Below are 13,815 nucleotides of genomic sequence, written 5' to 3'. Positions count from 1 at the left end.
CAAACAACATTTTCAGACGTCGCGACTCGCAACGCTTCGTTGCACGCTGCACGTTGCACGCTGATTTGTTGCTGTTGTTATTGCAGCCTACAATTTCAGTAATAAGACGCAGCATTAGATGACTTAATACGATTTTCGTTGAGCATGGTCTGGCATTCGATTCTAAATATACTATATATGTGCTATAGGGGCAGACCAAATGCAAGAACTGCTCGTATTTATGACAACGCGTTGACATTTAATTGAGCCCTGAAAAGTGAGATTGAAGACAAAGACATTGAAGAGGAATGGGTGTCTAATATAGGATAGTAGGACACGCTTTTTTATAACTATTAGTGATGTGTTGGAATAAAAGAATTCCTTTTCTTTTTTATTGGATTAGAACAACTTGAAATAGTTGTTATTCAATTGGAAATAATCGCATAAGCCCTACATCGAATTTCTCCTGAACTTAGCCTGCCAACTAAAACAGTTCTCATTTAAAAACTCAAGAACTACCCTACTTAAATACCGTGTACCAAAAAAATCAACTCCACTGTTTACTAATAATTTTTGTAAATGGACCGAAGTTATATTAGAAGAAATGTAAAGGTAAGATACTTTAATCAAAGTGATTTACGATTTAATTTATCTCGAAGCAATGCACAGTATTAGATACGCAGTCGGTTTTCTTGCGCGCCTATAGATATTCAAAACCTAGCACATTTCAAAACGATTTTATTAGAATTGAAGTTTCGGGTCGCAAAAAAATGAAGAAGTGAGTGTAGTAACTATTGAAAAAATTGAATTTATTTAAAAGCTGAAACAAAATATATAAATAACTCATAAACGAGGAGCGGAAATGTTCTTAATCCAATGCAATGCAATACCTTGGGTGGCACCTTAAAGTGGCTCTAACCAGTTAGGAATTTAGAGATGTAGCTTATAAGAACATTGCAGAGAAGTATGTAAGGTTTTCTGCATCCTGCATTTCACATTCCGTTGGGTGCAACCATATAGTATTTTAATTAACACGCTCATCTTAAACGAAAATGTGAGCGATTATCGTGAAAAAGGGGTCAATCACAAAAAATCATAACATGAGGACATATATCAAACATATTGCCAAATTGAATATAAAATTTCAAGGCTTTCGAAAGGTCTGGGAAATAACTAAAATAAAGAAAGTATTAAAGAAATTAAATTTGTTATTCAGCGAAGCGAGATTCTTGTGGTGATTGCTTTTTTAAAGGTTTTTTTAACGCTGGATTCGCAATTATGTGTTAACGTATTTTCATATATATAAGTAATAGTCTAAGTTTTTCAATGTATTATTAAACAAAATTCCTCACTACGACTTCGAAAACACACAAAAAACAATCATCTATGCGCTTGGTAAGTTCCAAAAAGACCTGGGACTAAATAGACACCGGTTCTCAAAACTCAGCCGCCTTCGCTTTGGTCACACTAAGCTAACCTATATATAACCTATATATTACTAACCTATATATATATATAAGCACCTTTTTAATCCTGCCACAGACAAATCTAAGCCCAGCAACACCAATACTCCTACCTTAGTAGAGCTCATTACATCGAACTGCCAACAACTTTAACAGCCATAGCCATAATCCATAATCCAATTATTTCCTTATTTTATTTTTTTTTTCAAACTACTTGGTTTTCTGGACAAATAAAAAAGCACATACACACAAAAGCCTAAAAATAATCAGCAACCAAGCCGACAAAATTGTAAACTTCTGTTGTTTTGGATTATCTTATCTGAACGTTATTTGTTTTCGCAAATAATTATTATCTGGCCTATGCTTTGGCTGGAATATGCTTTGGCTTGTGAATGCAAATCGGAAAAATAAATGTTTTTAGTAATGCATATTTCTTCACATTCGATTAACAACGCCAATTGCTTACGACTCGTGATCGGCTGGCAGTCGGCAGCCCGTTGCCTTGTAACTGACAAACTGGTCGACAGTTGCTAATGAATTAATCAGCCAGAGATTGGCAATCATTTGTGCCCAACTCTTGGGCTAAACGCATAAATAGTGTGGGCATTTAATTATTATTATGTGCGGCGTTTCTGACAAATGATAATTGCTATTTGCATGACAATTAGAAATGCGGAGACTCGGCTCGGACTCAGACGCAGTCAGATCACAACTATTTAATTTATTTTGATTTGTTGCGTGCGCCACCCAAGCACAGTGGTTCGGAAACAGTATTTGCTGCCAAAAATATTGCAAAAATAGTTATAATTTTTTTTGGCAATATTAAAGCCTATTTCATAATATACATATATATTATATTATAATTTTTTTAAATCCTTTTGTGTGGCAAAAAACAAAAAATAAATTAATAAATAAACATATTTTTTAAACAATTTAATTTCAAAACCTTCTAAATTATTTTTTATTTATTGATTGGTATTGAATTGTTGTTAAAGGATCTTTAAAAATGTTTTAGAAACATTTTTTAGTTGCAAAAAAATCTATAAATATACTTGCTACTTATTTATAATTTTTAGATAATGCTCAAACCTATTTTATAATGTTTGAAAGCAACATAGAAAAAATTTGTAAATCCAAATAACTTTTAAATATTATTATAAAATTTGATTTTGTTTCGTAACATCTTATTTATTAATTTTTTTTTTATTTATTTATGACTGACATTGACAGTTGACATTGGAGGAAAAAATATAAAAGTTATTAAAAGCATCTTATAGGCTAGAAAAACCTAAGAAGGAGAAATCTTATCAAATTAAATTTATAATTATTGGAACTATAAACTATGTTTCTAACTTAAATCTATAAATGACTTGTTCTAAAATTTAATTTCTTTACATTTTGGCTAATTTTTTTAAGCCGTCCAATATTTTATATTAACTATTACTATTTCATATTTTAGAAAAATGATTGCTAGCATTTTTGATTGGAAAACAGCAACTTTTCGTAATAAGGAAATATTTTTTTTGTAAAATTTAAATAAGTGTTTTGTTTTTTTTCGAAAAATCTGTAATTACGCTCCACTGTGCTTGATCTCTTGCAACGAAAACAACAACGACACCAACACGTACTGTTCGTAGTAACAACATCTTTACAAGTTCTGTACAAGTTTAGAAACCTGCAAGATCTCGTTGATTGTCAGGCATGTCGACTCGCGAGCGCTGGAAGAGTTGAAGTCGCTGCGCAGGCGCCATGGAGCTTTGAAATGTTGTATGAATATGTCTAATTCGATTGGCTACGCCTAGCACTTCCTGCATATTTGAGACGCCTGAGCAGAGCTGAGCTGAGCTGAGCAGCAGAAAGAACAGCCGGCTGGTATGCATTTCATTTGATCAATAAAAACGGGAACCATATGCCGAAATCGCGCACATCCCCAATGAACTTGACATTGAAAACCACGTCAATCAATTTAAGCAGCCGGGAGCCGGGAAGATCTATATCAATGCGCGGCTTGCGAGAGATTTCTTTAAGTAGCTCTCAAACGATACAATGATACATTTTTATTTTTCGGGAGCGGGATCGTGACTCAGGCACAGTTGGAGGCCAACTGCCACTCAAAGTATCAAATTGCAATCCGGACAAGATCACGTACAGAGTGCAAATGCTTTTCAGCTGTCAATCAAATGGCTTGCCTCGGGCAAGGGGTAGGCTGTGCTGCCATTAAGAAAACTGTGGAATGCAGAGGCAACAGTTGCGTGTGGAGCTGATAAGCGCGATATATACTCGTATAATCGCCTCTTCATATATACCTATGTATACGTATATGTCAGCCGGTATTGTCAATGACAGATAAGCGCGCGATAAAACCAAATAATGGGCCAAGTGGGCTGCGTTTTGCCACCATACCTCTGGCTATCAATTCAATAACTTCAATAAAAACATACGACATGAAAGCACATAAGTCGGTTACATTGACAATATTATTTAAATTGATAGCCTACTGAGTCATATAAAGAATTTGTCTATGGTGTTCTTTTTTTTTTTACTAATTTAAATTAAACATATTGTACTCGTACTTTAAATCTTATCAATAAATGTGGTTTTTGATTCACTCAAAGGGAATGCCAGCTAAATTCACTTTCACTTGTAAATCATTTCAAATGATACATAAATAATAAGTAGGTTTGAAGTACTTTAAAAGAAATGGTTGCGGTTTTAGAAAAAGTCAGCATTTTGTGAGACACAAGAAGGGATTCACTAAATGTGAGGCGATTCCACTTTCTAGTAGCCATTACTATAATAATAAATTTTAAGTACTGTTAGAGAAAAGGTTCCGGTTTTAAAAAAAGTCAGCATTTTGTGGGACACAAGAAGGGATTCACTAAATGTGAGGCAATTCCACTTTCTAGTAGCCATTACTATTTCTACTCTTCTAAATTCACTTTCACTTGTAATTCATTTCAAATGATACATAAATAATAAATAGGTTTGAAGTACTTTAAGAGAAAAGGTTGCGGTTTTAGAAAAAGTCAGCATTTTGTGAGACACAAGAAGGGGTTCACTAAATGTGAGTCTATTCCACTTTCTAGTAGCCATTACTATTTCTACTCTCCGGCCACTTCTTGCCCAGTGCCTGATCGCGAGCCTGTTGTCTGAGCACCTTTCCGCTGCCAGTTTTTGGCAGTTCGGGTAGAAAGAAGACGCCACAGTGCAGCTGTTTGTGCTCGACAATCAAACGCTTGGCCACATACTCTACAATCTCCTGTTCGCTTAGCTTGCTGCCGGACACTTTGCAGACGGCTGCTGCGGCAGGATCCCCGTCCACCTCGTTCCAAAGTCCAAAGACGCAAGCCTCGATGACATCGGGCAGCTCGGCTATGACTTGTTCGATCTCGTAGGGACAGTATTGGGCGCCATGGAAGCGCAGCATATCGCGTTTGCGATCGATAATGTGCAGATAGTTCTCGTCATCGAAGTAGCCCATGTCGCCGGTGTGGAACCAGCCCTGGTAGTCCTGCAGGCGCTTCGATTCGTTCGGATTGCCATAGTAGCCGTTCCACACCTTGCCGTTGTGGACGAGTATTTCGCCGGTCTCGCCATGCCCCAGACTCCGACCAGCATCGTCCAGAATCTTGACCTTGACGCCGGGCACTACTCTGCCCACCGAAGCGGGCTTCGTCACGCCCATATTGGCGGCCACGCCCCCACACTCAGTCAACGCATAGCCATACGATATCTGACCATTCACCAGATACTCCTGCATCTTCAGCAGATTCGTCACATAACAGTTGCCGCCGCCGACGCTGATGAACCGCACTGTCTCCAGACGCTGCTTGGCCAGTGTGGGCGCCTTGACCAACGAGGCCACCTGCTGAGGCACCAGAGTTAGGAGCGTTATTTTGTACTTCTCCACCAGCTGGAGCAAATATTCGGGCGAGTAGGCGCGATCGGTGATGATGCGGGTGGAGCCGTGGCAGCAACTGTACAGCATATTGAACATCCCAACGGACCAGTCAATGGTGCTGAAGGACAGCATGACGTCCTGGCCGGTCACAAAGCTACAGAGCAGGGATTAGGGATTAAATACTAGAGAGTGTGAAATGTGCACAATACTTACCCGAAATCGAAGAGGCAGGCCGCGTTGGAAATGCAAACTGCCTTGGGCAGCCCAGTGGTTCCCGAGGTACAGAGTATAGCCACCGTTTGATCTCCACCCAGCTTAAGGGGCTCAGGTCTGCAAGCAAAGATTATATTACAGTCTAAATATGGCCCCATTTCGGTCTCAACCTACACATAGTAGAGCTCCATTTTGGTGGGTTCGAGCAGATCCTCGATGCGTGGCAGAAACGGACGATGCTCCTTCAACGTATAGATGTGTGCCTTCAAGATCCTGCTGATGACACTCAGGCGCTCATAGACATTGCCATCGCAGAACACGATCTTGGGCCGTGTTATGCAGAACAGATGCTTCATGGTGGCCTCGTCGTGCCAGGGACTGACCGCATGGAAGGGTGTGCCATTGAGCAGACAGCCGAGCACCACGGGCATGAGGTACGTGGTGTTTGTCCCCGCAATGCCCACCACATCGTCCTGCTTCAATCCCAAGGCCCGCAAATGCTGGGCAATGCGCACGGCAAAGGAAATGGCCTCGCCATTTGTGAGTGCCGTGCCCTCCGTATCGGAAATCTGTTGGAATAAATATCAACAGCTCAGTGCTAGAGCTTCAAGAAAGAGACTCAGAGACTCCTCCCCACCTGACACAACTTCTCTGGATGATTGCGCATGAAGGCGAACAGTATTTTACCAATCGAACAGTCCACATCAAAGAAGTTCACCGGCCTTGGTCCACTCCAAATTTTTGTGTACTTATCGTATTGCGTGTTGGTGCGTTCCATGTTGGCACTGATAAGTGGTCTTGGGTTTGGGTCGACGCGGACTCTCCTCTTCTTCTTGATTGCGTGCGCCCGAATGGTACGCAGGTTAAACGCCAACTGGCCATGTTCATGGATAGGCTTAAGTTCCAGCTGCTTATCAATGTACCGATTCCTCAAACGGTTAGCGACGTCACGGTCAGGCGGTCCAAGTCTTATCGCTCCACACAAAAGCTTTCCAAATGATAAGCCCAAAGCTAGAATAGCTACCTTGTTAGAGTTTACAGATATATCAGCTGATAGCAAGGTGGAAAGACGTAGGAACCGAGTTCTTCCGGACAAAAAATGACAAACGAACTGTATAGATAAAGAAAATACTTCAAGCCATATGGTCTGATCCATACCACATTTAAATTTAATTATTTAATTAAATTTTCAAGTGTTTGTATATTAATTTTTTTGTGGAATCATGCATTCCTTTCATAATTTGAAATAATTCTTAGCCGCTTATTTCATTATATTTTGACAAGCAAGAGATTGAATAATTCTACAATAACTATACCCAAGTCTTTTGATGCTTCAAAATGGTAACAAGCTCTACTATTTAGGGAATCATCATTTAGAGCCGGGACTTTACATTTATCTTGCATTAAAAATTTTAATCATGTCCCCTTCTCATTTGTATTTAATGATCTCAAACAAAAATTAGGTTTAACATTATTTTAACGAAATGTAGATTTAAATTAACAGCAGCTTAAACAATGAAATGGTTAAAAAATTAAACTTGGTTTTTATACAAGCCGTCGAAATGGAGATGATCAGTATTCGTTGCTGGAATTAAATATGGTTAAAATGGTTCAAACACAAAAATTCAAATGATTACAATAATAAGAAGAATTATGATGTGGGAGGAAATTTTTGCAACCAACATTTCATCAAATATTAAACTCAGAGTAAAGTTTATAAAATGAATGAGTTAATGAATGAATTAATAAAAATTAGAAAATAGAGCGATTGAAAAACAAAAATCCAAATGATTGACATAATAAGAAGAAGAACTATGATGTGGGAGGAAAGTTTTGCAACCAACATTTCAACAAATATTAAACTCAGCGTAAAGTTTATAAAATGAATGAGTTAATGAATAAATTAATTAAAGTTGGAAAGTAGAACGGTTGAAAAACAATAATCCAAATGATTTACATAATAAGAAGAAGAATTATGATGTGGGAGGAAAGTTTTGTAACCAAAATTTCATAAAATATTAAACTCAGAGTGAAGTTATTAAAAAAGAAACGATTGAACATTAATTCATATTATTGTTAGAAAATTAAGTAATGTTTGGTTACGTGTTTATTTAATTTTTTGATTTTCCCGACCCCGCTACAGAGTTCTTAAATACTGTCCACATTTCGAAAACTACCTTATCTTTTGTTCCAAATTTTATCCAAATCGGACAATTCTAAGAAAAGTTTTTAGCGAAAAAATTTCACTCCAGTACTCCACCAACAAACTGCAGCATCAAGTTCGCTCTTCTTCTTCCACCCAAAAGGTATTGTTTTACAGACTTTAACACGAAAATTAAAAATTGAAAATTAAATGGAAAATAAAAAGATTTGTTCCTATCGAAACGCCCAATCTCTTTTTTGTACACAGTTGGGGATGCCCCCTTTTAGCCCGCTCACGCAATTATCTTTACTTATAGATTAACATTAAAAAATATTGCCGAGTCTAGATCATGTCCAGTACAGGCCCTTTTTTATTTCAAAATTAAATTTAGTTTAAACTGTTTACATTTTCTGCTCAAATTGCGATGAAATCGCGTTGGCGGCTCAAGAAAGAAGAGAAAGCTGAAGCAACCAGCTTCAGTTTCCGATCACACACCAAAGGTGGCGCTGTATTCACCAATGCTTCTAAAACTGTTTCAGCAGTTTCGGGCACTCAAATATTGTTGTTGCTTTTCGCTCTCACAAATATTTCTTACAGCCGCTCTGGAAGATAAGGTGATTTTTCAGACATAATACACTCTTAAGGATGCTAGTTGCCGAGGCTAAAAGAAATAGTCGAAATAGTCATGTTTGTTATCCATTTAAACGCAATTTAGTAACGACGATTGGAGACTTTGTCGATGTTCCACCATCTCTCCGCACGGACCGAACAACTTTTCTCTTATTTGGCAACTCCTCCAAAGGAAACCGTGTCGCCGATGTTTTTTTCTCTCCTTCTCCATTTTGATTTGATTTGAAAAAGCAGCTCCAAACACTGCTTTCAAAAGATCTGAACACATATCTGTTGAGAAGTTTTTATGCCTGGGATAACCTCAGATACGATTTGGCAATCAATAGGAACGTAAAGTTCCTGTTTCTGTGCCTATTACCGCTTCTTGAAAACCATCCTTTTGCTTGCTTTACAATACCAATATGTTATAAGTCTTGTGTCTAAACTTAAGAGCAGCATATTACTTAAACAATATTTCATTTTTGAAGAATAATACGAAATCTGACAGCGAAATTCTCCTCAACATGATTGAGATTGATTGCAAATTAATACAGTAACTCTCCTTTAAATTTCATCTCTAAGTCTTTAATATTATCTATTCTCTAAGATTTTTTGTGTTTCTTTTCTTAATAATCAATAGCCAAATCGTACGTTCTTCTATTGAATTCTTTGTGTTCTCTAGGCAGTTTTACAATTTCTTTAACTACGAAAGTAAATGTTCATTCTTGCTTTCGTCTTTTGCTCTTGAGTTTGCAGTTTTTCCAACTTTTTGGAAGGATTCTTTAATAATTCAGCTTTTGTATATTCATTTGTTGGTTCTGGCTCGTTCTGCGATCTTCGACAGTAATCGGTCTCCATTCAAGCAATACTTTAGTCTCACAAAATGATCAAAAGAACTGAAATTGTATGAACTCTATTATCTATTTTATTTTACTCAATTAATTACATAACAACACTTAATCAGATTTATCTCTTTAACTCCTATCCTTGGCTTCCAAGAAGTAAGCCTTGGTGGCGTTCCGATTTGTTTTCCCATTGGCACTGCGGGCAAGATCATCCATGATGATAGCTCCGGCATTTAGTTGCTTATATTTGGCATCCACATGATCCGCGACATAGTCCACTACGTCCTGGGCATGGAAGTCGGCGCCGAACTTCTTTACGACGGCAGCGGCGGCTTCATCGCCATTGAATTGATTCCATACCCCAAAGACACAAACCTCGGAGACGCCCGGCATCTTGGCTATAACCTCCTCCACTTCGTTGGGATAGTACATGATATTCTGGTATTTCAACATTTCCTTCTTGCGCTCGACTATGAAGAGGAAGCCATCCTCATCCATATAGCCCAGGTCGCCGGTATGGAACCACAGATTGGCGTCGCGTATCTTGTGGGATTCCTCAGGGTTGCCATAATAGCCCGCCCAGTATTGGCCATTGGTAACGCATACTTCGCCCACCTCATCCGGTCCGAGTGCCTTGCCTTCATCGTTTAGTATTTTTATCTTGAATCCGGGCAGCAGACGACCCACGGAATTGGGTTTGGCATCGTAATTCCTATTCATAGTGGCCATGGTGCCCAGTTCTGTACAGCCGTAGCCGAAATGCAAACAATCGTGATCCAGTCGACTGCGGACAGTTTCTTGGACCTCTACTGAGCAACGCCCTCCGCCATATAGGTAGTATCGCAAGCTGCTCAGATCGGCCTCTTCGAATTCCGGGCAATTCACTAACATGGCCATATGTGAGGGCGGTTGTAGCAGCCAAGTGACTTTATATTCCTCGATGATGCGCAAAAGTATAGCCGGATCGAAGGTGTTGTCCGCTATAATGCGCTTCGTGCTGAAAACCCCAGATGTGACGAGAGCGACAAGTCCAGAAATCCAGTCCAACGTACTATGCGAGTACTGCACATCGGCGGTGGTTAAAAGGCTGTAAGGATAGTGCAGGATATTAGAGAGGTTTATAAAGACACCCACAAAAGAGTGATTATTAACTTGAACTTTAAAGCAAAAATGACGGACAAAAAAACTTGGCTATATCGATTTTCCATTTCGCTTTCTTCGATCTCTTACAGACAAAATTCATTTCTTGCTAAGTTCGGTTAAGTTTTCGGTTAATTTTTGTAAATAACCAGCAAGTGTTGATATTTTGTCAGAGCTTTTGATCGACTTACGTGCTGGAATTGAAGATCTTTTGGCTGTTGGTTATGGTTACGGCCTTGGGCGTTCCTGTGGTGCCTGAGGAGCACAAAATGGCAAGCGTTTGCTGAACCCCCTGCTCCAAGCGGGCGGGTTCGAAGTTCGGCTCAATGGGCGTGTTCAGCAGATCTTCGATTTTCGTAACTCCAGGCGGGTGGTTCCGCATCGTAACTATTTGGGTATTAAGCGAAGCGGTTGCCTCCTTCAACTTCTCGTATTCGTCGCCATCGCAGAAGATGATCTTCGGGGCTGTGATGCTGAACAATTTCCTGATGGTGTCCTTCTCGTAGACCACATTGAGCGAGTGGAATGCAATGCCATTGAAGAAACAGGCGTAGGCCACGGCAGAGATATGCGTCGAGTTTCTAGCCATTATGCCGACTATATCCGATTGTCTCAGTCCGATCTGGCGCATATAGCTGGCCACCCGCATAGAGTTCTGATGCAATTCCGAGCGTGCGAGCAACGTGTGCTCCGTAGCCGAAACCTGCATTATAAACCCGATTTAGAGTGGTTCCATTTGTCAGTCTTGGGCTTCTCTCTGCTTAGCTCACCTGGGCGACCTGCTTGGGATGGCGTCGCATCTCATGGAATATGATCTCGCCTATGGATAGGTCGGGCGCGAAATGGAAGCGCTCCACCGGACCGCTCCAGATCTTATGCTCAGCATCGTAGCTCGTCTCTGGCTGGTAACTCATTCTGATCGCTGGCTCTAGTCTTTGCTGAATGATGGCGTTTCGTTCAACCGTTCGCTATTTATTCGTCGCGTGAGGGCCGAGACTTCCATTAGATAACGCTACCCACTACAGATTTACATCGTTTTTGCATCTGTGCTGTGATGTTTGCATGAGAAAGCGCTTTAATAGTCTGTAATCAAAACAAATACAGCTACTGGGCTGGGCCGGGCCGGGTCGGGCGCACGTTCAGCATTCGTGAGCGCAGCATTGAGAACTTTCATTTAACGCTGACGCATCAGTTTTTTGTAGAGGCGCCCGCCGTCGTCGTGTATTGCTGTGATCCTATTACAGAAATGGAAAACGCACACTTTTCCAGCCTTCAAGTGATTGGCCTCAAAGGTCATCTCCGGCATTGCTGATTTATTAATTGGTCAGTTCCAGTTTTCCGGTGCGAGTGAATGTCTCAGAACACTGTTCCGGTTTTGCAGAACCGAGTATATTTATTTGTGGAAATGATTTGAAATTCGGTTTCCAAATGGTTCTTTGGGAAAATAAAAACTTGAAGGAAAGGCCCCTAAAAATAGGGGATTGGTTCCTTATCTGTAAAGAAATATATATACAATATTTGATTTTCAAATCGTGTTGTATCAAAATCGTGTAAAAAAAGACCGTGTAAAAACAGAATTGGGTGTATTACTCCCATAGGAATATTGGAATAATTAGAATAATAATATTTCAATGGACAAAAAAGGAAATAGATTATTAATTCAGAAATATTGGAACTTCCCAAAATACACAATTTTATTTTTGTAATAGATGGATTATATTTGCAATCTGTCGGATTGGGTTATTTACAATATGTGCTAAATTTTTGTGATTATACTCCATTCCACATTTCAAACTTCAAGTCTTAATTCGTTTTGTAATAATTGCATTATTAAAGCATAAAAAATAATCCATCCACTGTAAATTTGTAAAACGATAAGCTCTACTGAAACTGTTAAAGGTTATACCAAATATAATAGAGAATAGGGGGCGTGGCGGGTCGCTTAATCTTGCTATGTTTGTCTGTCTATTCGCCTATCTGTACTCTCGTAAGATGATCTTATCTGTGTGCAAACAGAGTGTGTTAAAAATTATCATTACATTTTGTAAATAATAGTCTTACCTCTAAGAAGGTATAATACTTACATAATTAATGACAGGAACGATATGAACAATAATAATGTTCCCTTTCGTTAGTTATTATTGTTATTTTGATTGCTTCTAGTCCCGCAATGCAGGGCATCCCCTAATTCGATGTGACCGACCCGCGCAATTCTGTTTACTATTTTTTACTATTTTCTGGAGGGGCTTGTGAGTGCATTGACAGATTATACGAGTATATATGCATCGGAACTACTTGTATGTATATCTGTATATGCCATTTATGTAACTGAGAATCTACAAATTGGCGTGAAAGTCACGAATAGAATTGCACTTATTAGTGCATCTATAATATAGTCTAGTCTAGAATATATTCGCAGTTGATGTTGAGGCAAACTTGTGATGAAATTCATTAATTCCTATCGTGGATTGTAATAACCTAGTTGGTCGTAACAGAGTACAATGGAAATGTGCAGGGTTGTTAAAGTAATTTATCTTAATCTGACTGCCATATAAAGTGGAATACAATATCATGTTTAGAAGTAAACTGTAAACACCCTGAAGACTGTCTGCACTGCTGATATGTCTATTTGGCAAAGCGTCGTAATTATTAGTATTATTATTTTTTTTTTTGCAAGAACACATGTCTTATCAGTATTATATTCGGTCCAAGTACCACTAATATGGCACTTTTTGGCTGAATCATTGTGTTTTTGGGCAGCGTTTGTCGTCAACATGTAAGTGGATAGTAAAGTTTTGATAAAAGATTATAATCTGAGATTTTTTTTAACCATGACAACCGACAACCATGACTATTTGTAAATGAACTAAAACAAGATGTGTTTTCGAATATTGACGGTCTTTTGAACCAGTTTCAATGAGCTCTGAGTCTAATTTCAACCCTTCGTTTGGCACAATCTCCAATTTGAATGATTTTTTAATAGAAAAGTGAAAATAAAAAATACACTTTCTTTTATTTTTTTGATTAACTGGGTTTTAGAATACTTGTATATATTAAATATTTAGTGTATGTTGCATTTCTGCAACTGCAAAAACGCTTGGGGCGATAATTTTATTGTAGTCTTAGCAAAGGTCTTAACAAAATATACTAAAGGTACTTCAAATCCTTTGAAAACATTTATAAACCTATTTAATTTAAGTAAAAATTCGCGGAATTCGTGTTAAAAGACAGTGAAACTCCAATATCGACCCAGCTGTAATGCACCAAATATTATAGTCAAGGATCGTCAAGTTTATTTAACAAATTTGATGATTGTCCACGATGGACAGTTTTCAATAAAAATACTCTGCTAATAATAATAAAAAAATGGATTAATATATTAATAAATATTTTTGAACCAGTTCCAGTTCTGTACTTCTTTTGAATATGAATTTAAGCAGTTATGGATTTTTAAATGATCCGTTTCGTAACTGGATTTGGTATTGGACTGATTCTAAGCCCGTTATGAACAAATATTGATTC

At 38.5% G+C, this 13,815-nt stretch overlaps 2 protein-coding genes across 2 annotated transcripts; both read right to left on the bottom strand.

Moving 5' to 3' along the window:
- Positions 1-4,396: 4,396 nt before the first annotated feature.
- Positions 4,397-6,334, bottom strand: LOC115624173 (luciferin 4-monooxygenase). The gene is made up of 4 exons (XM_030518769.1): positions 6,194-6,334; positions 5,731-6,125; positions 5,557-5,673; positions 4,397-5,497 (listed from the first exon to the last, which is right to left on the bottom strand). The coding sequence occupies exons 1-4, from the start codon at positions 6,332-6,334 to the stop codon at positions 4,525-4,527; spliced, it is 1,626 nt and encodes a 541-aa protein (XP_030374629.1). The 3' UTR covers positions 4,397-4,524.
- Positions 6,335-9,210: 2,876 nt separating this feature from the next.
- LOC115623537 (4-coumarate--CoA ligase 1-like) lies at positions 9,211-11,222 on the bottom strand. The gene is made up of 3 exons (XM_030517919.1): positions 11,064-11,222; positions 10,485-10,996; positions 9,211-10,240 (listed from the first exon to the last, which is right to left on the bottom strand). Exons 1-3 carry the CDS (start codon positions 11,205-11,207, stop codon positions 9,283-9,285), a joined length of 1,614 nt encoding a protein of 537 aa, XP_030373779.1. The 5' UTR covers positions 11,208-11,222; the 3' UTR covers positions 9,211-9,282.
- Between the last annotated feature and the right edge of the window lie 2,593 nt (positions 11,223-13,815).

Source organism: Scaptodrosophila lebanonensis, unplaced genomic scaffold, assembly GCF_003285725.1.
Source record: "Scaptodrosophila lebanonensis strain 11010-0011.00,11010-0021.00 unplaced genomic scaffold, SlebRS2 tig00000053-arrow-pilon, whole genome shotgun sequence".
Classification (NCBI taxonomy): Eukaryota; Metazoa; Arthropoda; class Insecta; order Diptera; family Drosophilidae; genus Scaptodrosophila; species Scaptodrosophila lebanonensis.
The sequence above is the reverse complement of the archived record's forward strand: the minus strand, read 5'-3'. Positions and strand labels throughout refer to the sequence as shown.

What these genes read in the sequence shown, in the direction of transcription:
- LOC115624173 (XM_030518769.1), bottom strand. Translation starts at nt 6,334, where the DNA reads ATGGAACGCACCAACACGCAATACGATAAGTACACAAAAATTTGGAGT. An exon ending in AAAATGGAGCTCTACTATGT is followed by an intron (nt 5,674 to 5,730) that starts GTAGGTTGAGAC and finishes CTTTGCTTGCAG; the next exon opens with ACCTGAGCCCCTTAAGCTGG. An exon ending in GCCTGCCTCTTCGATTTCGG is followed by an intron (nt 5,498 to 5,556) that starts GTAAGTATTGTG and finishes CCTGCTCTGTAG; the next exon opens with CTTTGTGACCGGCCAGGACG.
- LOC115623537 (XM_030517919.1), bottom strand. Translation starts at nt 11,207, where the DNA reads ATGAGTTACCAGCCAGAGACGAGCTACGATGCTGAGCATAAGATCTGG. An exon ending in ATCCCAAGCAGGTCGCCCAG is followed by an intron (nt 10,997 to 11,063) that starts GTGAGCTAAGCA and finishes TTTATAATGCAG; the next exon opens with GTTTCGGCTACGGAGCACAC. An exon ending in AAGATCTTCAATTCCAGCAC is followed by an intron (nt 10,241 to 10,484) that starts GTAAGTCGATCA and finishes CTATCCTTACAG; the next exon opens with CCTTTTAACCACCGCCGATG.